Raw genomic sequence first — 24,911 nt, forward strand, 5'->3', positions numbered from 1 at the left:
CGGTTTCAAGAGGACTCGCCGGAAGTTGCACCAGGCCTAAGCCGGCCTTGAACGCGCTGAGAACGTCGTCAGGGAAGCGCAGCGGGCGGTTTCTCCAGGGAAGATTGACCCGGCGTGGCTTTCGCGGGCTAAGCGTGGAGACCCAAGAAGGTGAGCTGAGCCCTTAAATCGTGCCCGGGTTACAGGTTTCCCTGTGCGGGGGGGAGGGAGCCCTCGTTTTGCTAGTCCCAGTTTTCGCCAGGTTGCTGCGTGCTCTGGCGTCACTACGAGTAACGGCGTGTTCTATATGTAAGTTGCCTGCGGTGCTCCAAGGGTAGAGAACCGGACTTGGTGCGTGCTGGAACACGTGTATGCAGGTAGCTTTGGGCATACGCAGCTAGGACGGGGAAGGAGTTTTCACCAGCATCAGTGTTCCAAGATGATGCCCTGCAGCTCTGTCCGACGGCTACTTCCAGAAGTTTCTAAGACTAGCTGGGGTCTTGGAGTTGTAACTCCATGCACCATCAGGTGGGTGCAAACTCACCTCCCCTTTCTTTCCTTATGGAAGCCAGGTGTTGGTTGTTATTAGACAGCGTGGATCTTAAGGCAGGGGTCTCCAACCTTGGCAACTTTTTGTGGATTCCAGCTTTGCTGGCTGAGGAATTCTGGGAATTGAAGTCGATAAGTCTTAAAGTTGCTAAGATTGGAGACCCCTGTCTTAAGGGAGAGCCTGGAATTCCCCGAAAGTAAACTCAGTTGAACTCCATAGGATTGATTTCTGCACACCTGCTTTATACATGAGACGGAATTCCACTGTTTTGCCAATTCCACCATTGATATGCAGTGTATTTTTAAACAGCAACATTATTCTGGTTATGGTAAACGTCTATGGAGATTCTCAATCATCCAGGTCATGGTTGTCTCAAAGGTGCTTTTTCAAAAGGCAGCTAGACAGGTCTTTGTTTTTCCTGGAAGACATTTCGCTTTTCGTCAGTAAAAAGTTAGCACTCACCCCTCTCCTAGAAAAATGAAATATTTTGGAAAATACAACACAATAGGGCTCATCTAGCAACAGAAACTCACCACATGGCAAGGCTCAAGCAAGCTTGAGAGACAACCTACAAAGTTAGCTAAGACCCCTAGACCACCTGGGAGTTTGACAACCAATCAGGGTACATTTCTTATACAGGAACAGGAAACACCAAGGTGGGGCCCCACAGAGAGTATAAACTCAAGCACTCAGCATCTTGTTCTCTTCTCTTCTCCTTTCTTCTCTGGTTCTTCACCCAACACCTTGAAACATGTGATCACCTTTTCTGTTCAGGAACTCAAGCCATGTGATTCCTGTCCACCATTAAACCATCTTTCCAAGCAGTCTCCATATTTCCAGTGTCTTTTTCCCCACTTGGAACTGAACCCAGATGGACATTTCTTCCAACACATCCAAGAAGCTTCATCAGTTCTAACTGGATGGTGGTGGGATTGGATTGGATTGGATTGGAAGGATTAGTTCTGTCGGAAAGATCTGTCAGCATCTGTCAGCTAATCCTTTCATCCTCTCAGCATATCCAGTCAGAACTGATGAAGCTTCTTGGATGAGAAGCAAAACATCTTAAAAGGAAAAATAAAGTCCGGTTGCCTTTTTAAAAAGCACCTTTTGAGACTATCCTGGTTAAAATATTTTTAAATTATATATAGTAATTATAGTGACCTTGCACCAGACATTTCCAGAGAAATGTCTAGTTATAAGTGAAACTTGGGAGACTTCAATTTAAAAAAATGATTATTACGGACCTCTGTTACATGGTGCATAGACATGTTGAAGAATACCTTCGCCCCCTGCTTTGTTTTTAGCATATGACTGGTATGCGTTGTTTTTATGATACTTAATCATGATATTAGCACTTATTTTTGTTCAATTCTATATCCTTTAGTTTGGAACACTTTATTAAGGGTACAACATTTTCTAAAGGCAATTTCACCACTGCATATTTAATACATGTTTCTTGGATATAATGAGGAAAGACATCGTATTGCTTCAGTAATGGTCAGACAATGCTTTTAAGTGATTAAGTGGTAAATGCTGTAGTACAAAGGAAGCTGGAAACAGATACAAATAGTATTTTGTGCTAAATGATTTTAATGGTATGAAATTGAATTCTTTGAATGCTGATTTTTTCAATATGCAGGTAGTCCTCAACTTACAACCACAATTGAAACTAAAATTTTTATTGCTAAGCAAGAGTTGAGTTTGTCCCATTTCGCAACCTTTCTTGCAACAATTGTTAATTGAATCACTGCAGTTGCTAAGTTAGTAGCATGATTATTAAATGAATCTGGCTTTCCCATTGACTTGCTTGTCAGAAGTTCGCAAAACGGCATTGCGACATTGCGATTGTCATAAATATGAACCAGTTGCCAAGTGTCCACATTTTGATCGTGGGGAAGTTGCAACGGTCATAAGTGTAAAAACGGTCATAAGTTTTTTTTTCAGTACCATTGTAACTTTGGTCACTAAACAAATGGTTATAAGTCTAGGAATACCTGTAATTGCTATTTATATGTTTATGGACTATATTGTTTTCAGTTGCACAGTGCTACTACTTAATCCGAACTGCAGAAAACTTTCAAGGAAATGTAATACCCTTCAGTATGTTTTTATCAATGTATATATAGAATAATTGTACTTAATCTATGAACATTTATTGCACAGTGTAGCCATATTCATTAATCCATAATACTTTCATATTGTTTAGTACAGAATAGGATTAATAGTACAGTTGTGATTCTTTGTCATCAGGAACATAGGCAAATTTATTTCCTGTTTTATGTCCTGTGTATATTCTCATGATATTTATTTGTATAAATACTTTATGTGGTAATAAACTACATTATTACATAAAACTGAGTGGAACCATTTCAGATAGCAACTGTAATACTAAAATTGATTAAACATATCTGAAAATGGCATTTCTTAACATGCATCCCAAACATCATTAGATTGGAGCAGTGACATTCTAACTCATCTTTCCCGTGCCAGAAAGTGCATTAAAGGTGATTGGACTTTTAATATTTCATAGCATTCTTCATGAAACTATTGTGCAAAAAGTGTACTTGCTTTTCATATCGAACAACACTGTTTTTCATTTCTTTTAATTGTTCATTGTGTTCTACTGTGATAGACTGCCAACATATGTTAAGAAGCTCCAGTATAGCCATGTTGTCTAATTTATTGTCAACACACACACACCTCAAAACACACAATGTACAATGTATATAGTAGAAATCGCTATGATTCAATATGTACAAGATAAGTATTGTCAATGTGTTTCAGGTAGATCCTGCTGCAGAATAGGGCAATATTGCATCTATGTATAAGACAGCTAAGAGTTTCACATTTTTCACATACAAAAATGAGTACTGTAAGTACGGCAGCAGTAGGCAGGATTCCTATTTATGGTCAGCCAATCTATATTAGAGAGGTTGTTGGAGTAATCTATCTCAGAGATAAAGATATTTATTTCCATATCTAATGCCTGGCATTGCGTATACATATACTGAATTTCTAAGTGCCATAGCACCAAGAACTTCAAAACCTCAGCTACATATTTCAAGTTCATTTAGATCTGATGCTTAGTTGAATGTATGTATTAATACATATCCTCTGTCTTTATCTTTTCAAATGTGCACAGAATTTGGAAGATAATTTGGATAAGCCCAGTGTACCTTCATATGTATACAAATGTTCCTATTTGCATTTTTCTCCTATATAATTATTTTCAAGTTTAACATTTTCTTTTTAAATAGTATATTGAAATCTATAAGATTTTCTTGGAAATAAAAACAAGGAAAAAAAGTATGTATGTGTATGCTTGTATATCACCATATTAAGACAGGTTCTAGTTCACCCTCAACCCTGGAAAATCATTTGATAAAGCCAAGCTGTTTTGAGGAAACATTAGAGGAGGGAATGCTGTGCATGTCATTTTGAACTCCTGAAAGAATGCATGCTATTTCAGGGATAGCCTATTAGATATTTTGTTTTAGAATTTCAGTGGTTTGTCATTGACCATGTTTATTGGAATAGAATCCAAAAATAGGTGGAGGAAGCCTGTAATTATCTCTAGACTATCTGAACTAAATAGTTCTTGGTAAGTTCCAGTTCATATTTGATTCTTAAGCACATATTCCTTAAGCACATATAGTTTATATGTGAAACAGGCAATAGATAAAGCTGGTTAAGGATTCTATGTACATTCGTTCATGTTCGTTATATGCACAACCTAAGTATAAATTTTATTCAAAATTGTTGAATAAAACAAATGTGGCAGTGGCATTTAGACATTCTTAATTAATGTGGCATTAATTGCAGTATATGATAGTATATGGTAGTTCACGCAATTAGTGCATTTTACCAAAGACAGATGGATTTATATAAGTAAACACCTCATAAGAAGAACACTTACAGAATAGAGTTTTGGGAGTAGTAATAAAATAATGAGCTCTAAAGCTTCCAAATTAATTTAGATATTTTAAGTAGTTCTCTCAGTTTTACAGGACTGAGGAAAATATTATCTCGATGTAAATGTACTTCTTAGGTTCCTAGTTCCTCTTATGTTTAATTTTTGAGATACATTTGCTGTTCTCTTTATTATTTTATAGTCCTGCATTATTCTACAGCCTCCCTATGATTATTTGTGTCCCTCCTTCTTTCACATTTCTTGTAGTTGCACTGCATTATATAATTCTTTTCAAAGTTACTTTCTAAATCAGATGTTGAAATCCTGATCATTATATTGGAGCTCTTGTAATGCTACACCATAATCAACGTTCATTAAAGCTAAAAAGAAAAGGATATGAAGCTAAAGATGTGACCACAAACCTTCCTAAGCATAGTCCTAAAAAGCAGGTAGTATTGTGTGCCATCATGCATAATTATATCACATATTCCTGGGATAAGCAGCTAGAACGGGATCAGGATCAGCCTTCACTTGATTGCTACGAGTCTTGAGGAATGAAGAAGTCAACTGTCATCAGCCTCCTGGTGTAATTAAGTTTCTTACGGAGAGAAAAACACCACTCTCCTTCTAGATGAGACAAGAGCTCTGCACTGAACAAACTGAGGCCAGTTCTTCCTGTGATGCCCGGCTTGACGTTCTCTGCTTTACCCAGAAAGATTTATGCCATCTCCACCTTCCCTAGTTGGTGGAAGTGCAGGACAGCAGATTCTTCCCAGACCCTTCTTGATCATCAGGAATCTTGTTCTGAAATAGAGTGCTCTCTTCCCACTTGTATTTAGCTTGAGTTTGTATCTTGCTGGGGTTCTTGCAAACGGGATTGATTATGGAATCTCAATGGGTCTCAAAAAAAGGAGCTGAGGGTATTACTCGAGCGCCTGTGAGTTAGCGGAACAGGGCTATTGGGCCACATGAAGTCTAACATACAATGTAGGTGATTCTTTCTGCCTAAACCTAGCGGCATGGCATTAATAGGACAAAATGTGAAGTCATAATCTGCCATGCGTTTGGATCTGATAAAGAGCATAGGTAGTGATTGAAACATTCTCTCTTGTTTGTAAACACAGATCAAATGCAGTAGTATTTTAAAGAGCGTTGAGGTGATTAATTCACCTGTTTTGTAAGAGATGTACATTTCTAAGTTTAGTTAGGTGGCATATCTCCATTGTAGTGTATATCACATTTTCCTACTCTATTATTTGTTATTTATTTTGATATATACAGTAATTAAGCACTGCCCTCTTATCCCATTCCTACACATTTCTTCTAGACTATGCTGTCTAAGAATTGCTATGAGAAAAATGCTTATGTAACTTTTTTTCTGTTCACTTTTTATTTTTCAGAATATATGGGGAAAAAAGCCTTAGGACTTGAAAATGTTACAAGTGACATGGTAATTTAGCCAGTGCCTGAGAATGATGGATTCCCAGAAGATTGGAAATGGTTTGCAAGTGACTGATGTAGGGACAACTGCACTCCACATGGTGGGGTATTTGGGAAAAGTCAGTTCAGTTCTTTTTCACATTGTGCAAAGTTCCTTCTCAATTTTGAGATTATTTAAAAAAAAAAAAAAGATTTTACAGGTCTAATTTTAATATATGACCTCTTAATTTCTTATAGAATTATTTTTTTCCACGGAAATCTTACTGAAATGGCGAAAGATTTACTATTTTCATATCTTAGTACAAATATGTGAAAATATTTGTTCTACTTGATGAAATATACAGTTCAGAATTATAATAATGTGTTATGCTATATATAAATAGAAGTGAACATTCTATAAAAGTCAAATGATCAATGATATGAATTGCTCTAATATTTATTTGTTTTAGTGTTATTTTCTTGATGTCAAATTCAGCATTGCATTTTATAAAAATTATTTTGCAGTGTTTTGATCTTTCAGCTCAATACATTTGTTGTCTGGTATTAATCTTTTCAGAATTGTAATTTTGCTGAAGAAACTCCAGATGGATGCTGCCCAGCCTGTAAAAGGATTGGTTTGATGCGACATATAAGAAAATACCATATCAATTTTGAAGAATCTATTTTTCTGTGTGAAAATCCACAGGTATTTCAGTAGATTGGGAAGTTATTGACTTAAAGTTTGTCTAACATTTCTACATTCTGTCCTCCTTAATCTGGATACCTTTTGTAATATACCAGATAATTATTGTTCTACTTCATTACTGAGTAGTTCACAGACAAGAATATCAACTATCTAGGTTCTAGGTCAAGCATGATAACTTTCAGCAAAATGGTTTTCAAGAAAATTTACATATAGTGAGCTACCGTATTTTTCGGTGTATAAGACACACCTTTTTATCCCCAAAAAGAGAGTGAAAATTTGGGTGTGTCTTATACGCCGAATGTAGCCCCACCAACCCATCGCCCCCCCCCCCACCCTTTGGAGGTTGTCAGCCTCTGTTTGGAGGTTGTCAGCATTTTCTGGCAGTTTCAGGTGGCAGGAATCCTCACATTAGGGTGCTGCTTGGAAACCCCCGCTGCTGCGTTTTCCTGAGGACGCGCGGCTCTGCGAATTGCATCGGGGAGGAAGACGCAATGCATGCAGGTGATGCTCTTGCGAAGTGGGCGCTTCTGCGCGAGAGGTGTAAGGCGAGGTGCCGCCCGGTCTGCCCCTTCTCCAGACAACCCAGGCTGAGGGCAGTCGGCTTCTGCTCCTGGCCTGGGAGGCGGATCTGGCCAGGAGGAAAGAGAAAGTGAGACTTCAGAAAAGGATGAGGAGGTGGACACGCGGCTCTGCAAATTGCTTTGGGGAATTGAGGAGGAAAACACTGGCAAACACAATGCATGGAGGCAATGCTCTTTTTCCTCCCCGATTGCCCAAAGCAATTCGCAAAGTCGCACATCATCGTCCTCCTTTTCTGCAAATTGCTTTGGGGAATTGAGGAGGAAAACACTGGAAAACACAATGCATGGAGGCAACGCTCTTTTTCCTGCCCGAAGCAATTCGCAAAGCCGCGCGCCTTCCTCCTCCTTTTCTATAGTCTTACTTTCTCTTTCCTCCTGGCCACATCCGCCTCCTGGGCCAGGAGCAGAAGCCGACTGCAGAAAAGGAGGAGTAGGGCATGCGCTTTGCAAATTGCTTTGGGCAATCGGGGAGGAAAAAGAGCGTTGCCTCCATGCATTGCGTTTTCCAGCATTTCCTCCTCAATTCCTCGAAACAATTTTTAGAGCCGTGTGCCCTCCTCCTCCTCCTTTTTCACAGTCTCACTCTCTTTCCTCCTAGCCAGATCCACCTCCCGAGCCAGGAGTAGAAACCAACTGCCCTCAGCCTGGGTCGTCTGGAGAAGGGGCAGGCCAGGCAGCAAGCCACCTAGCCTTACACCTCTTTCGCAGAAGTGCCCACTTCACAAGAGCATCACCTCCATACATCACATTTTCTTCCCCGATGCAATTTGCAGAGCCGCACGTCCTCATGAAAATGGTCTTGCATCTTCAAGGAACTGGTGGCTTGCTGGGCGCTGCGCAGGAGGTGTAAGGCAAGGCGCTGCCACCTGAAAACTGTTGCCTTGATCTCTACTGCCTGGAATCGCCCAAAAATGCAATGCTCTTTCTTTGCTTCTGCACACCCCATTTTTGGAACTGGGGAGGCAGCGGAGATCTCCAAGCGGCGGAGATCTCCGCTGTGTTTTTGGGTGGCAGGGCCTTGCCTTTTGTCCCCTGCACAGCGCCTGCTTCGCCAAGCAAGTCCCGATCTCCGCGTTTCCCCAGGGCGCTTGCCGAATCAGGGTCCGACCAACGCAGCAAAGGCACAGGGAGCTTGCTGGGAAGCCCGGCACTGTGTTTACGTGATAGGAGCATCCAGGAGGACTAAAGTGCTAGGTAGGAAGACGGGGCGTCTCGAGAGTGGAGCCTTCAGTGCCAAGTCCCTCTTCTGCCCCCATGAAAATCATCCTCCACTACACCCTACCCACTCCAGTTAAATAGCTCATCCAAATGGAACTGAGGACGCTGCTGATCCTGATGCTGGTAGGCAGAGGCAGAATTCTTTTTTTCTTATTTTCCTCCCCCAAAATTAAGGTGCTTCTTATACTCCAGTGCGTCTTATAAACCGACGGTATATGATGTACAATATGAAAGGAAGCTGATTTGAAAGCAAAGTACCCATTCCACTCCCATTATCTGTAGCATTCTTTGACTTCACAGATAATTTATAGAGCAGTCTGCTTAGTATAGTTATAACGTAAAGTTATAACGTCACTATTGATTTTTAAATGTAAAATAGTGTAGCTAATTTTAGACAAGTTTTTATATTAATTAGCATTGGTAAATTTGTGGATTTGTATCCACAACCCGTTTTGTGAGTCCCAGAATCACTTTCCCTAATTTACATACATGATATATAAAATAAAAACTAAAACTGATATTTAAAGTTTAAGATAAATTTTATGTTGAGTTTAATTTTCCTAGACCACCCACAGTACAAAAAAGTTGAACCTTTTCCGTAAGTGAAGGAATCCCTAGTTTCCCTCCCTCCCCAGACTTATGCCCCTCATGTAGTTAAACTTCTCTTAATTTATGGATATTAAGTGTCTGCTTCAGTCCCTGCTTACCTCAGGTATACCTGTGAACATGAATCCTGCCTTTTAGTACTCACACCCTAATGTTTTATAGATAAAAAAAGTTTACCAGAAAAAGAAGAATCCTTATCAAATCTGGCAGAAATGGCAAAAATTTCTGCTTACTTGAAAGACTATACACAAGAAAAATATATTTTAGAATGGAAAATGTGGATTGATTATATTCAAAATAAGTATCAGATAAAAAAATATCGAATAGCATATGAGTAAATTTAGGAAATATTTTGTATTGGATATATTTCTGAAGGAGAGGGGAATTGAGAGTGTGATTATGTGTGGAGTGACGAGATTATAATTTAGGATTTATTTTGGATTATGATTGTTAGTTTTGATACCCTGCATTTTGTTCTGGGAAGTCGGGGTGTGTGTGGTGGGGGGTAAGGGGGAGGGGAACTGGGGGTGTTGAGGGTAGAGGATGGAGTGATGGTTAATGTACAGGGATTATTGAAGATGTATAAATATAATTAATGTGGTCGGGTCTGCCCCATTTTAGAACGGTGGGGAGGGAGAAGAGAGGAGAGAGTAGGAGGTAGGAAAGAGGAGAAGAGGAAGGAAGAGGGGTATAAGAGGGAGAAGGAAGGTGTAGGGTGGAGGGAGAAGATGTAGATAAGAGAAGGGGAGGAAGGTCTGGAAAGTAGAAGAAGGTAGAAGAGGGAAGAGAGTTAAAAGGAGGGGGTGGTGACTGGGCAAGCCCGACTAATTGTATATGACTGTACATTGGATGAGCTGTTGGATATGATTGTAAAAATAAAACTTTTTTATATATAAAAAAAAGAATCCTTTATGGAGCCTTCACAGTGTTCTGAATTGTAGAGGCAGGTTAGCACAAAAAATAAATTGCAGGAAGAAGAAGGAAGAACCCAAAAAGAAGGATGTATTGGCTCTTCTGATATTAAATCCATCTTTTACTTAGCAGGCTGGAACACTTAGTGAGAAAGAGGCAATAGGTACCATTCTGGTTGTGGATAAAAGACATGAAAAAAAGATTGTAGCAATGAAAGTAAAGGCAGGTTAATCAGTAGGGAAAAAAAACTAAAAAAGAAAGAGAGTGGCCTGCAGTCTGTAAAGTTTAACCTTGATTCAAGGAAATTAGAAATATCCTTCATTTATGTGGAGTACAGGAAGGAACCAGTAGCAGAATTGTATTTCTAAGCACACAGATGTCTAGAAAAGTAACACTTAAAAATAGCCTTCAAAAACTTACTACACCCCCCCACCCCTCATCTCATAAATAATTTTAAACAGACACTTCATGCAAAGGAAATACTTTTATAGATTTCTTGCTGTGCAGTATCAGGGATGCTTTTTTGAGGGGGGAAAAACATTGTATCAGAAAACAGTACTGTTTAAAATAGACTGGGATTTTAATAGTTTTGAATTGGATGCCTAATTTCTGTACAGGAAGTCCTCTACTTTTAGTAACTCTTTCAGGTTACAACGGCACTGAAAAACGTGATACTTACAACTATTGTGGCATCCCACAATCACATGATCAAAATTTGGGCACTTGGCAACCATATCTTTATGATAGTTGTAGTGCCCCAGGGTCATGTGATTGCCATTTCGTAACTTTCCCAGCTGGCTTCTGACAAGCAAATCAATGGAGGAAAGCTGGATTCATTTAATGACCATATGACTCACTTAACAACTTCAGCAATTTGCTTAAAAAGTGTGGCAGAAAAGGTCATATGATGCAAGGCATTAGCAAAGAAAATTCTAGTCCAAATGGTAGTTGTAAGTTGAGGACTATGACTAGTTAATATTTCTGTGACTGTTTCTCCATTTCATTCCTGAACTGTGCATCATATGCTGATAAATCTACTCAGACTAAATGTAAGTGTAATTGGTTTTTTTTATTATTATTTCAGTGCATTTACCCTCTAGGATCTGCACCACTAAGCACTATTATAATTCCCAGTGATGCAAAAGGTTATTCATCTCAGGGCACTTGTGGGAAAAGAAAGTTATTCGGCACAAACCTATTGACCTCTTCTATTGAACCATGCTTAAAATTGATTAGGACTGATGACTTGATGGACACTGAGGAGACATTCAGATCTGATCTTATTCCCAACTGCGATGGAAACAATCTAATTAGGACTCGGTCAGGGCAGTCTGATTTTTCAGAAGCCAAGCAGCCAACTTTTTCTGATGAAGCTGAATCCATCAACCAGAAAATGGGCTTGGGAGCTCAAGAACACTCACCAGAAGTGCTCAGTGTGCAAACACAGCTATTGTCAGCCCCTGAGATGGCTCCGTCAGTGTCTCAGGATCTGCAACAAAGCAAATCATCTCTGCGAGAGCCTTTGTCGCTTCAGTGGAGAAATGCACAGGCTCTCTGCTGGTTAGATTGTATTCTGTCAATACTGGTACATTTGGAAACATTAAGAATTCTGACTGGACTCTCCAAAAACATGTCGGTAATCCAGAGCCTGCTCACAAAATATAACGAAGCTGCTGCACTTGTGAACACTTGCCAAAGGGGTAAGCCCAATCTGGGAGCAGGGGGTTGCTTATTTTGGAAACGTGTTACTTATATATTGTGGTATATGTAAACAGTATATATAAAAAGTAAAAATCATAATAGAGCTTATGGTATCCTCGTTTCCCTCTGGAATCAGATTTGTTTCTAGAATGTACAGCAACCTTTAATACTGAGAAATGAAAACTTAGGGTTCTTAGAATAATCAAATCAGCTCTAATGAAAGCTGGTCAGTTTAAAAGCTGGTGGTAGTTTTTTTGTTTGTTTGTTTGTTTGTTTTTTGGCGGGTCTCATTTCCACTTTCACATGCCATTCTTATCATCTCTATCCTCCCTAAATAAACATAGACTCCTAAAGCTCCATGTTTGCTGATCACTTCGCCATCCAATATTAGCATCAAGATATGACCGGATAAAATATAAATGTAATGGTAGTTTGATATTGAACATAATTTTCATTGAATCTTGTCATGACCTTGAATTAGTCCCAATGTAGCAAATATGATTTTCAGATTGATCTTTGGGAAAACCTTCCTACATCTACATCTATTTATCTGCTAAAGAGCCCTAAATAAGGAAATCTAGGCACATTAGAATAGATTCTGGGATATGTTTCAGGTATTTTTGAACAAGAGTGAAGACAAAACAGCACTTGTCTCTGGCCTCCTCATCTTATAGAGAGTGATTATTAGTATTTGCAAACATTTTTCAATAATGCTAATATATCAGTAATCCTGTTTTTCTAGTGGGTGACTAGGGAAATGTTGGATCAATTTTTGAAGGATCCTAGGTTTCCTCAGAGTGCTGTTTAAAAAACATATCATAACAGCAGAATATAAATTTGGCTTTGGCAAGCGTATTAGCTAATAGTTCTTATGCAGCTTCCAGTCAGCATATTTTCTGATGGCTGCGGGAACCGAATTATGTAGCAAGCTATTTTCCTTATAAATATCTGCAATGCTGAACTGTACCTAGTTCATTATTGAAATGAGGTGTTCAACTGTTTTGTACAGATAAACTTGCTTCGGAAGTTCCTTTGGACGTTTTGTCAAGAGCTGATTCCCATTTAAATGAAATCAGGAATACCATATTTCTTGAACTTCAGCCATTGCTTGGCTGTAAATTTGGTAAGTAACTGCTAATATGTATTTCTGTGTGGGGTTTTAGTTTGTTTTTGCAAACTGGAGAGAAGAACTATTAAACAATGAACTGCATTTTTAACCACTGCAGTTTGTTTTCTTACATGTTCTTTTCCTCCCCAATTCTTTCGATAGAGCAGCAGAAAAAACATTCCGAGTTATATATTAATATATATACTATAACATGCTAAACTTGATCTGTTCATTAGCTGGAAACTTGATTATATTTGTCATTAATTTCTGTGGTTAGTGTTTATATTCTTGCTACTTTCTAAGCCATATACTACTTACCTAGTCTAAATCAGTCCACAAAGCCAGCTTTCTTCATCTCATGAGGGTCAACCATTTGATCCTGGGAAACTCTCAAACTCAGCATGAAGATATGAGCTAATATTTTAGTAACTAGTGTCTTAATATCTGAATATTTAGCCATATACTTCCTTTGAGTAGAAAGAATTTTGAGTTCAGTTTAGTACATAGGAAGCAGCCATATATTTAGACAAAAAGAAGATTTTTCTTGCTTATCCGCACACCCATTAGCAGTAGCACTCTGGGATTTTCAGATGAGCCTTTCCTGGCTCTCTATAAAGATGGTAGGAATTAATTCTGAAACATTTTTGAAAGCAAACCTTGTGTTTGTACAAGGCTGAATGTGGGGAAATCCTGGATAATGAAAAGAAAGTAATAAACTATGGCATTTGCCACCAATCATCACACTGCTGTCTTAGGCTAGATCAGGGGTCTCCAACCTTGTAAACTTTAAGCCTGGCGGACTTCAACTCCCAGAATTCTGGAATTTAAAGTTAGAGACCCCTGGACTAGATGACTATTGACAGATTGATGGAAAATAAAGGTGCTAGTCATGATAGTTGTATATTACTTCCACTTTCAGAAGCACTGTTCCTCTGGATATCAGTTGCTAGGGAACTGAACAGAAAGGTGCAGAAGCACTACTGTTTCTGGACTTCTTGAGGAAAGTAGAACTGTTTTTTGACTCAATGCAGCATTGTTGTTTTAAGCATTGGTGAAAAGGAGGAGAAATCATTTCAATGTTGAAATAGTAAACAGGAACTGATAGTGCTATCCTGCCTGGCTACATAGTTTTGCACTTTAAGAGCTCAAGACACGTCATTCTTCCCAGACCCTAGACGTAAGACACACTGTAAGCAGCATTGTTTGAGATAGCAAGGTATGGTTTCTACTGCTTCTACAAAACAGTGTCAAACTCCAGAGAGACTAGTTTGCAACTGTGTAAGGAACTAGTAAGGAACTGTTCAGTGCAAGGAAAGAAATAAAAATTATCAACGTGAGCCCCAAGAGTCCCTTATATTTAAGTCTTGTAGCACCATATCATAACTGGCATTAGCTGTACCAGCATTGTAATAATATAAAATAAAGTATGTAGTTGATGAATTCCCAGAATGTTGGCTAACGTTAGCAAGTAATTTTCTGTTTAGTAAGCTAGTCAGTTTTCTACTTTTTATTTGCATCAGCAATAGGGTGTATATGCACAGTAGAATTAGAACTTTTAAGTATTTTTTGTTCTTTTACATACGTATGTAAAGGTAAAGGTTCCCCTTGCACATATGTGCTAGTCGTTCCTGACTCTAGGGGGCAGTGATCATCTCGGTATCTAAGCCGAAGAGCCAGTGCTGTCCGAAGACGTCTCTGTGGTCATGTAGCTGGCATGACTAAACCACGTCCCTACATACATACCATGTTTCCCCTAAAATAAGACCTCTCCTGATAATAAGCCCAATTGGGTTTTTGAGCGCATGTGCTAAAATAAGCCCCCTGCCCCCCAAATAAGCCCACCCCGAAAATATTTAAACGCATGTGCAGCCGTTCCCTGCCATTTCCTCTGGAGACAGCTGGAAATCAGGTAAGACAGCAAGAGGAGCCCTGTCTTGCTCCACGTGCCCCAAAACAATAAGACATCCCTGAAAATAAGGCCAAGCACTTATTTCGGAGTTCAGAAAAATAGAAGAAAGGGTCTTATTTTCAGGGAAACACGGTAAATACATACACACTATACTGTATTGTACCGTACTATTACTATACAGCTGCAAAGCAGTGTGAAGCTACAACTGGTAGGATTTCTTCAACTCAAGGTTTGTTAATTTATTTGCCACCCATCTTGCCATGGGGCTACTCTGGGTGGCTTACAACAATAAAATGGGGGGTGGGGGATAACAATGTAAACATTTTGACAACAGCAAGGGAATAAAACAGTAAAAATAAACAATGGAAGTACAATAATATGAAATTAAGATGGGTGGATGGAGAGCAGGAAGCACAGGGGGGAGGTAGGGTCAGTTAATTAATCCAGGAGTCACCCCACAGTGATATATTTCCCTATTTTCATAATGTAAAGTTTATAGTGTCAGTTTCTGAAAAATATTAAATGTATTTTAGTTTTTCAACACTAGGAAACACGATGTATAATCTGTAGTCCGAATGTGTACTTGCAGATATTTCTAATGAGAGGCTTATATTAAATATAGATGTATCAATGCCTTTGATCCTTTCATCTCTTACCCTTTCATTATATGAACTATCGGCAATATATACTATGCATGTTACAGTAATATAAACTGGTATACAAATACTTGTTAGGAAAAGAATTGGCTCTTACAATTTCTTAATACTTAAAACACATTTTTAGAGAATAGAGTATAAGTATATTTAGAATTATATCCTTCACATCTCATTTGAAATAATCGACATTACATGTATTACAACTACATTTTTGTCTTGTGTTTTTCTTCAAAGGGGAGGAAGAAAGTCCAGTTTTTGCTTTTCCATTACTTCTGCGGAAAGATAGTCATATAGAGAATCTCTTTCTCCATTCTTTCTCCTGGAAGTTTGAATGTTTGCAGTGTGGCTACCACTTCAACAATAGGTTAGTTTCTTTAAGTTCTGCACTTCCTTCCTCTTTGGTATAAACCATGCATTTCAATCAGTATTTTGCAAATAATACATTATACAGGCAGGAGAGGGCAGTTGTGAGCATGTGATTTCTCTACTGGGCATCTTGAGTCACAGCTCTGAAACCACATAACCCTCTGCTGTTATATTTGAGAGAGGTTGAGTTTTTATTCTTGCCATTCAGGATTTATCCTAACTGTTGTTATTGTATACATTGAGACATAAACATCATTTTTTAAAGTGTCTTAGTATATGTTTTCTCTCAGCATAAAATAGGAAGCCAATTACAGGTGATAACTTCATCCTGAACTTCCCTTCAGTGTTAGCCTAAATTTACATCTTAGTTCAATCATTTTATTTATGATGGTCAAGTCAATTCTTGCTATCCCAAATTAGCATTCATATTTAGTTCTGCTGCATTTGTATTTATTCTGCTCTTTAAACTAAAGCAAAACATCAAGGATAAAGAAAAAGTAAGGTATAAAATAGCAGGCGGGAAAACAAAATAGGACAAATAAGTTTAGACTACATATACATAAAAGTACAGTACTTTTCAGAAAAACCAAACATCTTAAAAACCCATATTCAATATTTTGATGCAGAAAACCCCATTTGGATGAAGGCATCTATTAAAAACATAAATTTTCAAAGCAATAATTTGTACCAATTTGATTATAACCCATCTAAAATCTAAAGTCATAATTAATATGAGATTTATACAGTACTGTATCTTGATGGTTAAATTTTTACATGTTTCTGAAGTAGAAATAAAATAACTTTATTTTTACAAAAAAATTCAGGTGGATTTATTGAGTTAAATCTCAAATTATCCCTCCAGAGTTTAAAATTCCAGAAGATATAGCTTTTATAATATTGAATAGTGTCTCATAATTTAAGTGAAATAAATGTGCACCATTCTTTAAATATTAATTGTGCCAACTGATGACATCATGTAAATATAGGAATAAATGATTAAACTTGTTTTATTTGAATATATATTCATTTTATTTTTAGTTGTCAGCAGGCAATGACAACGTTTACAAATATAATCGCAGAGTGGCACCCGCTGAACGCTGTTCATGTTGCTCCCTGTAATAAGTGTAATCACACATCTCAAAGAAGAAAAATGGTTTTAGAAAAGTAAGTGAGAATTTTATTATAATCCCCAAATGAGATAAAACTACATCAGTAGTTGGTAAGCAATAATAAGTGACAGCTAATGTAAATTTTTAAGATCTGTATTTATGGCTTCTTGATTTCATAGTTGGAAGCATTATTGTTTGTATTCATCCATCAAGCCAAGGCATACCATATTTTTCACAGAGCATTCTATATTACTCTAACTGTAGTTTATTCAGTAAATCATGGTTAACTAATGTGGCTTAACATAATATGTTAATTCAGTTCTTGAAAGACATTATATAAATACGAAGAAGTCAGTTAGGAAACGTATCTTTTTAAGGGTCTGCTCTTTAACAATTCTGAGTTACAATAATTTCCCAAAGAAGATTATACAAATTGTATTCATTTATATAATCTCACTTGGGTGTGATTGCCAGATGTTTTGCATTCCTTGAGGTCTTTGTGAAAACTCATAGAAGGGTTACTGATATTTAGCTTTTAATCCCACTGCATGTTTTCAGTTTTGGTGAGGTAATTAACACTAATAGCAGGGATGTTTTTTACTTCTGAAATCACAAATTGTCATGTTTATTTGGTAGGATCTCCTCACTTCTGATGGTGCATTTTGTTGAAGGCTTGCCACATAACAATTTGATGGCCTATTCGTTTCGGTTTCAAGAATATTTATATCAAGTAACAGCTGTGGTTCAATATCAGAAGACAAAGCACTTCATAACCTGGATCTTGACTTCAGATGGTAAGGACACTATTCCCCGTATCAGCTTTATCCTTCTTAAATATCCATCTATCTGAATTGGCTAGTAATACCAACAGTCCCAGTATAAATAATAATACAGTGGTATCAGAGGCACATTTGGAGGAGACCAAGGGTTACAGAAATATAAAAGACATTTTAGGAGCATAAAGATCGCGGGGGGGAGATCGGGATCAAAAGTGATAAAGGGGGGGGGGTGAATTAGCCTGAGAACATTGCCCCAAAATAGTGAGTGTGATGGTGAAGAAAGGTCAAGAGCATCCTTGAAAGAGGCTGGCTTGAAATGAAAATACTCTATTTATTTTATTTATTAATCACATTTATATACCGCCCTATCTCCCGAAGGACTCAGGGCGGTTCACAGGCAAGTAAAAACATATAAATACAAATTAAAATAACAATTAAAAAACTTATTCTAAAAAGCCGAATTATTAAAAAGCAGTATAAATAATAAAACCCATTAAAAACCAATATAAATTTAAAATTTAAAATCTAATCCAGTCCTGCGCGGATGAATAAATGTGTTTTAAGCTCGCGACGGAAGGTTCGGAGGTCCGGAAGTTGACGGAGTCCTGGGGGGAGTTCGTTCCAGAGGGTGGGAGCCCCCACAGAGAAGGCCCTTCCCCTGGGTGTCGCCAGACGACACTGCCTAGCTGACAGCACCCTGAGGAGTCCCTCTCTGTGAGAGCGCACGGGTCGGTGAGAGGTATTCGGTAGCAGTAGGCGGTCCCGTAAGTAACCCGGCCCTATGCCATGGAGCGCTTTAAAGGTGGTTACCAAAACCTTGAAGCGCACCCGGAAGGCCACAGGTAGCCAGTGCAGTCTGTGCAGGATAGGTGTCACATGGGAGCCACGAGGGGCTCCCTCTATCACCCGCGCAGCCGCATTCTGGACTAACTGCAGCCTCCGGATGCCCTTCAAGGGGAGCCCCATGTAGAGAGCATTGCAGTAATCCAGACGAGACGTCACGAGGGCGTGAGTGACCGTGCATAGGGCATCCCGGTCTAGAAAGGGGCGCAACTGGCGAACCAGGCGAACCTGGTAGAAAGCTCTCCTGGAGACGGCCGTCAAATGATCTTCAAAAGACAGCCGTTCATCCAGGAGGATGCCCAAGTTGCGCACCCTCTCCATCGGGGCCAATGACTCGCCCCCAACAGTCAGCCGTGGACTCAGCTGACTGTACCGGGATGCAGGCATCCACAGCCACTCTGTCTTGGAGGGATTGAGCTTGAGCCTGTTTCTCCCCATCCAGACCCGTACGGCTTCCAAACACCTAGTGTTTGGATCTAGAAGTCTAACATCTAGAAGTCCCTCCTGCTAGGCCTCCACCCCCTACACACACAGAGAGACACATACCCACACAGAGAGTCCTTGGCTTACAATAGCTCATTTAGTGACCACTCAAAGTTACAATGATATTGAAAAAAGTGGTTTATGACCACTTTTCACATTTACAACTGTTGCAGCATCCCGGGGTCATGTGATCACTTTTTGCGACCTTCTCACAAGCAGTCAATGGGGAAGCCAGATTCACTTAACATCCTCATTACTAACTTAATGATTGCAGTGATTCACTTAGCAACTGTGGCAAGAAAGGCCATAAAATGGGGCAAAGATCACTTAACAAATGTCTTGCTTAGCAATGGAAATTCTGAGCTCAGTTGTAATCATAAGTCGAGAGCTACTTGTCATGTCTCTTAGGATGTCAGTTCACAATTTCCTTACTGTCATTTTGGGCACAATTCTGGTCATAAGTTGAGGACTACCTGTATGTATTAGTTTCTCCCTTTCATATGATAATACGATGCTTCAAAGTACATGGGAAACAACCTTCCAAATAATTCCTGCATCAACATGTCTTTACATGGTTTCTAGTCAGAGCCAACCTCGTGGAACTTCAAGTCCAAAGAAGAGTTTGTAGGTGTCTAGGGACTAGTTTAGTATTTCTTTCTTGGTTTAATTGTATACGATATATAAAAACCTTTAGGGTAAATCTTCAGAGCAAGCCAAATCTAATTAGATTTTAGCTTGCTTTTTCTGATTTTTGCATTCACAGAAATAGCTATCTATCTCAAAGAAGCAGAAAGTTTGCCCTACTTGAAGAAAATTAAGTCATAAAGGCACATCTTTTTGTGTAAATTACCTGATAACCATCTGTGCTTAATGGAGACTTACAGGAGACTTTAAATAAATTATAAGCAACAATTTTCTTGATCTCCCTTGGTGAGCACATGAGCCTCCAAGCAGTCAAGCAGAGATGGCCTTGCAATATATCAAATAATGATGTTTTTCTTTTGAGACTCTTGACGGAATATTTGTGACTTACGTAGATGTTTGGGGAGGGGGAAAACATTTGAAAGTGTCTCAATTTTTTTTAATAATGCTGATTTATATGAGATGCATATATCGCATAAGGTATAATGCAATGTCAATGAATAAGCCACAAGGTTTTATTGTGAGAAACAATATCTTAGGGGTATTATGGCTGTCTGTCTGATTTTCAGTTAAATCATGGAAACACGGTTAGTGGTTGACTGGATATTCCTAATTCTCCATCGAATTCCTAGAGCTGCAAGTCAATAGGTATAGAGAAAGAATGAAAAAACAAACCAGATATATTTCAGTATGCATAGTTCAAAATTATCTGTTTTCAACAAACCAAGCATAAATTATAATTGAACATACACATATTTAGTGAGTATTAAAGATTAGTTTATCTGAAATGAATGATAAGAAATGTACCCTATTATACTGAATCGTTCATATTTTATTTTTAGGAATATGGCTTGAGTGTGATGACTTAAAAGGTTCATTCTCCAGGAGACACCATAACTTTGGAGTTCCTTCTGCCGAAATACATATTGTCATTTGGGAAAGAAAGCCGCCACAAATGACCAACTGTTTGGATTTACAAGTTGAAGAAACAATGACAGCACAATCAAAAACTCCAGTTAAATACTCTAATGAGGAAACTGCAGAGAGTGTACCTTTAACTTGTCACAAGGCAGTGGACATGCTGAACACACATATAGAGGAAATAGAAAACTTAGCAAGCAATCAGAAAAATAATTTGCTTCATGGCTTGGTCAACTTGTCTGATGATGTTGTAACACTGAATCTTGACTCAGGTGAACAGCTGTTAGAAGATAGACATATAGAAAATAAGCAGATAATCAGAACAGGTTGCAATCCATTGCAGTTGAATGGATCAGAGTTGGATCAGAAAGATATGTGCCCACTTACCCCTGAAAGAGATACTCAAAAGAGAAGTGTCGTGTTAGGAAATACCAATGCTCTCGTGCATGAAGAACAGCCATCTAATGCGAGTAACCTAGTTACTATGCCATCAGTTACGTTAAATAATGACAAAATAAATTTCTCATCCGAAATACTATTACCACAAGGGGCAGAAACTGCAGTCACCTTAGTTCCAGTAGAAGAGAGCAGCAATTACCATCCAAAGAATCCTCAGGAAAAAACCAGCGAAACAGAATTGGGAAACACTGCCTTGGGAATGTCTAATGTTGTAGAGTTCAGTCAAGAAATAAAAATAAATCCCCACATTTCTGCTCCATCTCCCCAAAGTCCTACTGTTCACTCATCCAGTACAAATGTAATTAAACCATCCGTAGCCAGTTGGGTAAATGGCTTACTTGGAAAATATTCTTCCTTTATCCCTAAAAGTGTGGTGGTTCCGAATAAATCAAGAAACTATAAAAAATCAATGCAAAAAGAAACTAATTCCGGTTCACTTGTTAGGCAAGCAGGCCACTTCTGTGGTTTCCAAAGTAAATCTTCACAGAAAAGTAAAGAGGCAACATTGCATTCTTCAGGTAGAACTCTTCCAACGTCACCTCTGACTGCTTTTTCTCTTGCAAACATCCGTGTCAAAAATCTTGTCCCGGATAAAAAAGGTGAAGCTGTAACTAAAAGATCAGCTTCATTAGATGCTTTTACTAAGCAAGATTTGCTGAAAAATACCCACCATGAAAATCAGAATTTTATATCTGTTGAAAATACTGGGTCATTTATTGATAAAACTCATCAACTACGCTTAACACTTTTACAGCAGCTTAAGGCTAAAAAAGAGAAATTAGCTACCTTAGATAAACTGGTAAAAGCTAAGACAAGACACAAAAACTCTTGCAAGAAAGCTATCAAGGACCAGACACGAAAACAGATGGAACCCTTGCAGACTGGCTTGTTATATACCCAAGAAAGGCAGATTGATGTTTGGGACAGTAAATCTGTTAATTCTCAAAGCACTGACATGTCCCAATGCAGCAGTTCAAATTATGATGACATTTTATCTGAGCTGCTTTTGTCTCCAGCTACAACTGTTGGTTCTTTGGAATTTCCACAGGAAGAGGAATGTAGATATCTGGAAATGGGAGGTGACAGCTCAGACATGCCGATACCTAGTGACAAAAATACCAGTTTACAGGCCATAGATAATGACTGTCCTTACTTCAGCCCTGTACAGGAAAATGGACTTGAAGACCACAGAGACCCATCAGCGATCAAATCGCCTCTGAAGAAATTCGATTTTGAAAGTTCTGCAAAACAGGATCTTTTGGATGATCTGTTTTCATGTTCAATGAATTCAATGACTAACACTGAAGACTTGCATCACTTTGATGAATCGTTGTTAGCTTGGTGAATTGTGTTTTAACAATTTCAGTATTTTCCTTTGGAGAGTATAATTTAACATTCAACCTAATTTGCACATGACTTTATTTAAAATGATTGTTTTTTATGTTTATATTCTTAATAAACTGGGTTTGTTTTTCTGCCTCAAAACCACTATTCGCTGGAAGAGATGAGACTGATTCTTGTACAAAGTGGAAGCGATAATGTTTAACACTTTAAAAGCCATTGTAATAAAGTAGTATTCACCTAAGGTTTCTCTCATCTATGGCTGAGCTAAAAAAATGCTCTGCAAGCATCTCTAAAAATGTAAAATACCATGATAATCATGGTATGGTAGTTTCATTTCTGATAAATCTCCCTTTTCAAAAGGAGGCCTGCAGGCTAAACTAAAATTTTTAAAGAAGCCATTTTATTTAAATCATTTCCTGTAATCCCCAATCCTTTGAAATGTGGTTTTGAAGTATTAAAGCAACTTCTGAAGTTACAACCATTATTTCTTTTTCTTCTGCATCTCTGAGTCTAGTGTGTTAAATATTCTACCCCATCACCTGCAATACAAGATGACAATTCAGTTCACACACAGCTGATTTAGATAAATTTACAGATTAATTTTTTTTTAAGTTTAATTACATATTTGTTACAAATCTTACTGCTTAGTAGATTGTGTGCAATAGATAGTCATTGTTACTTCAGGTCAGAAAAGTTCTCTTTTAAATGTGCCAGACTACTCTTATTTGCAGGTTACTAACATCAAGTTATTTGCAACGCTTAGTTAACACAATTTTTACTTCTTCATCTCATCCTAAAATGTTGTTTCTTGGATGGTAAATATCAAAAATTATAAGAAATATATATTATGCTTTAGTTTTAATTAGATTACTCCAAGAGATGGCAGCATCTAGCAATTTGGTTAATTCTGAAAAGAAGTAAATAAACAGACACACAAACATACCTCTAGAAGTCAGTCAGTTAGCCAATCTATCTACTTTCTCCAAAAGATGGGAATTTTGTTACTAAATAAATACATTTAGTTATGAGAAATCAAGCTTGACCCAATGAAGACTTTGCCTTACTTTCATTATAGTCTACTGTAACTTGATGTTTTAAAAGTACGGTTACCTGATTTTAATATTTTTTTGTGAAAATATTTTACTGGATTTTTTTTTACTGGCCTCTTGGGCAATTGTGTTTTAATTTGGTTTAATGATTAAGGCAGCAGGCTATAAACCAGGAGTATTAATCCCACAATTTCTATAAGCAAGCTGTTCCACTGGTTAATTGTTCTTTGATTAGTTTCCATCCATTGCTTTTTGTCCTGCTTTCTTGTGCTTTGGAAAATAGGTTGATCCCCTCTTCTTTGTGGCAGCCCCTCAAATATTGGAACACTGCTTATCATGTCACCCCAGTCCTTCTTTTCACTAGACTAGACATAACCAATTTGTGCCACTGTTCTTCAAGTTTTAGCTTCCAGTTCTCTAATCTTTGTTACTCTTCTCTGCACTCTTTCCAGAGTCTCAACATCTTTATATTGTTGCAACCAAAACTGGATGTGGTATTCCAAGTGTGGTCTGACCAAGGCCTTATAAAGCAGTGTTAACACTTAGTGTGATCTATCAATGCAGCCTAGGATTGCACTGGCTTTTTTTTAGCAGCTGCAGCACACTGCTGGCTCATTTAAGTGGTTGTCTATGACGGTAGAACTCCTAGATCCCTCTCACAGTTGCTGCTATTGAGCCAGGGTCCACCTATTCTGTATCTGCACATTTAGTTTTTCTTGCCTAAGGGTAAAACCATTTCTCATCATTGAATTTAATTTTGTTAGATAAGGCCCAGTGTTCAAGTCTGTTGAGATCCTTCTGGATCTTGAGCCTACCTTCTGGGGTGTTGGCTATTTCTGCCAGTTTGGTGTCATCTGCAAATTTGATGAGTTCCCTTTCTATTTCCTCATCTAAATTGTTTATGAAGATATTGACAAGTACTGGGCTAAAACAGAATCTTGGGGTACCCAGGGCTGGGAAGTGGCTCACCAGGCTAATGTAGCTTGTTATTAACACACAGCTGCCTGCAGTTACAATTACTGCAGGCTCGAGTCCCACCAGGCCCAAGGTTGACTCAACCTTCCATCCTTTATAAGGTAGGTAAAATGAGGACCCAGATTGTTGGGGGGGCAATAAGTTGACTTTGTATATAAATATACAAATAGGATGAGGCTATTGCCTTACACAATGTAAGCTGCCCTGAGTCTTCGGAGAAGGGCGGGATATAAATTCAAATAATAAAAAAAAAAGATGTAATCTTGGGGAAGTTCTGGTATGTGTGGTATAAATTATGGTATGTGGTACTATAATTTCCATCATAAATCGTCAGTTGAGTTGAGTTACCATGGTCAGAATTGTGAATCCAGATTAACCAATAGCATTTAATGGTTAAAAAACAAAAGTCACAATTCCACAATCATGGGATGCTGCAAGCTGATTACAAAGTGCCTAAATTGCAATTCCACAAACATGTTTCCCCCTCCACAGGCTATTATGCATTTTCATTGTCAATAAGCAAACAGTTGTAAATTGAAAATAATGATTTTCAGTGAAGCAGATGCACCATTATTGGAGAAGATGGATTAAGAAGAATTTGGATTCTAAGGCACAAAGAAATCATCACAATTCCAGCCGCTAATGGGGCTGTTTCAAACACTACATTGTATAATAATTCTACTTGC

At 38.2% G+C, this 24,911-nt stretch overlaps 1 protein-coding gene across 7 annotated transcripts; it reads left to right on the top strand.

The window, feature by feature from the left end:
* The first annotated feature begins 14 nt into the window (after positions 1-14).
* USPL1 (ubiquitin specific peptidase like 1) lies at positions 15-22,679 on the top strand. Of its 7 annotated transcripts, XM_058184853.1 has the most exons (10): positions 53-150; positions 2,980-3,033; positions 5,840-5,889; positions 6,436-6,564; positions 10,966-11,581; positions 12,592-12,705; positions 15,490-15,619; positions 16,660-16,785; positions 17,367-17,524; positions 20,320-22,679. In XM_058184853.1, the coding sequence occupies exons 3-10, from the start codon at positions 5,845-5,847 to the stop codon at positions 22,200-22,202; spliced, it is 3,201 nt and encodes a 1,066-aa protein (XP_058040836.1). In that variant the 5' UTR covers positions 53-150; positions 2,980-3,033; positions 5,840-5,844; the 3' UTR covers positions 22,203-22,679. The 7 variants fall into 7 exon arrangements, with proteins under 7 accessions (XP_058040837.1, XP_058040833.1, XP_058040835.1 ...); XM_058184852.1 differs by lacking the exon at positions 2,980-3,033 and having other exon boundaries at positions 27-150; XM_058184851.1 differs by lacking the exon at positions 2,980-3,033 and having other exon boundaries at positions 54-150; positions 5,840-5,998.
* Positions 22,680-24,911: the final 2,232 nt, after the last annotated feature.

This window comes from Ahaetulla prasina, chromosome 5, assembly GCF_028640845.1.
Source record: "Ahaetulla prasina isolate Xishuangbanna chromosome 5, ASM2864084v1, whole genome shotgun sequence".
Lineage (NCBI taxonomy): Eukaryota > Metazoa > Chordata > Lepidosauria > Squamata > Colubridae > Ahaetulla > Ahaetulla prasina.

What these genes read in the sequence shown, in the direction of transcription:
- USPL1 (XM_058184849.1), top strand. Translation starts at nt 5,770, where the DNA reads ATGCTGTCTAAGAATTGCTATGAGAAAAATGCTTATGTAACTTTTTTT. An exon ending in AAAATGTTACAAGTGACATG is followed by an intron (nt 5,890 to 6,435) that starts GTAATTTAGCCA and finishes TAATCTTTTCAG; the next exon opens with AATTGTAATTTTGCTGAAGA. An exon ending in TGTGAACACTTGCCAAAGGG is followed by an intron (nt 11,582 to 12,591) that starts GTAAGCCCAATC and finishes TGTTTTGTACAG; the next exon opens with ATAAACTTGCTTCGGAAGTT.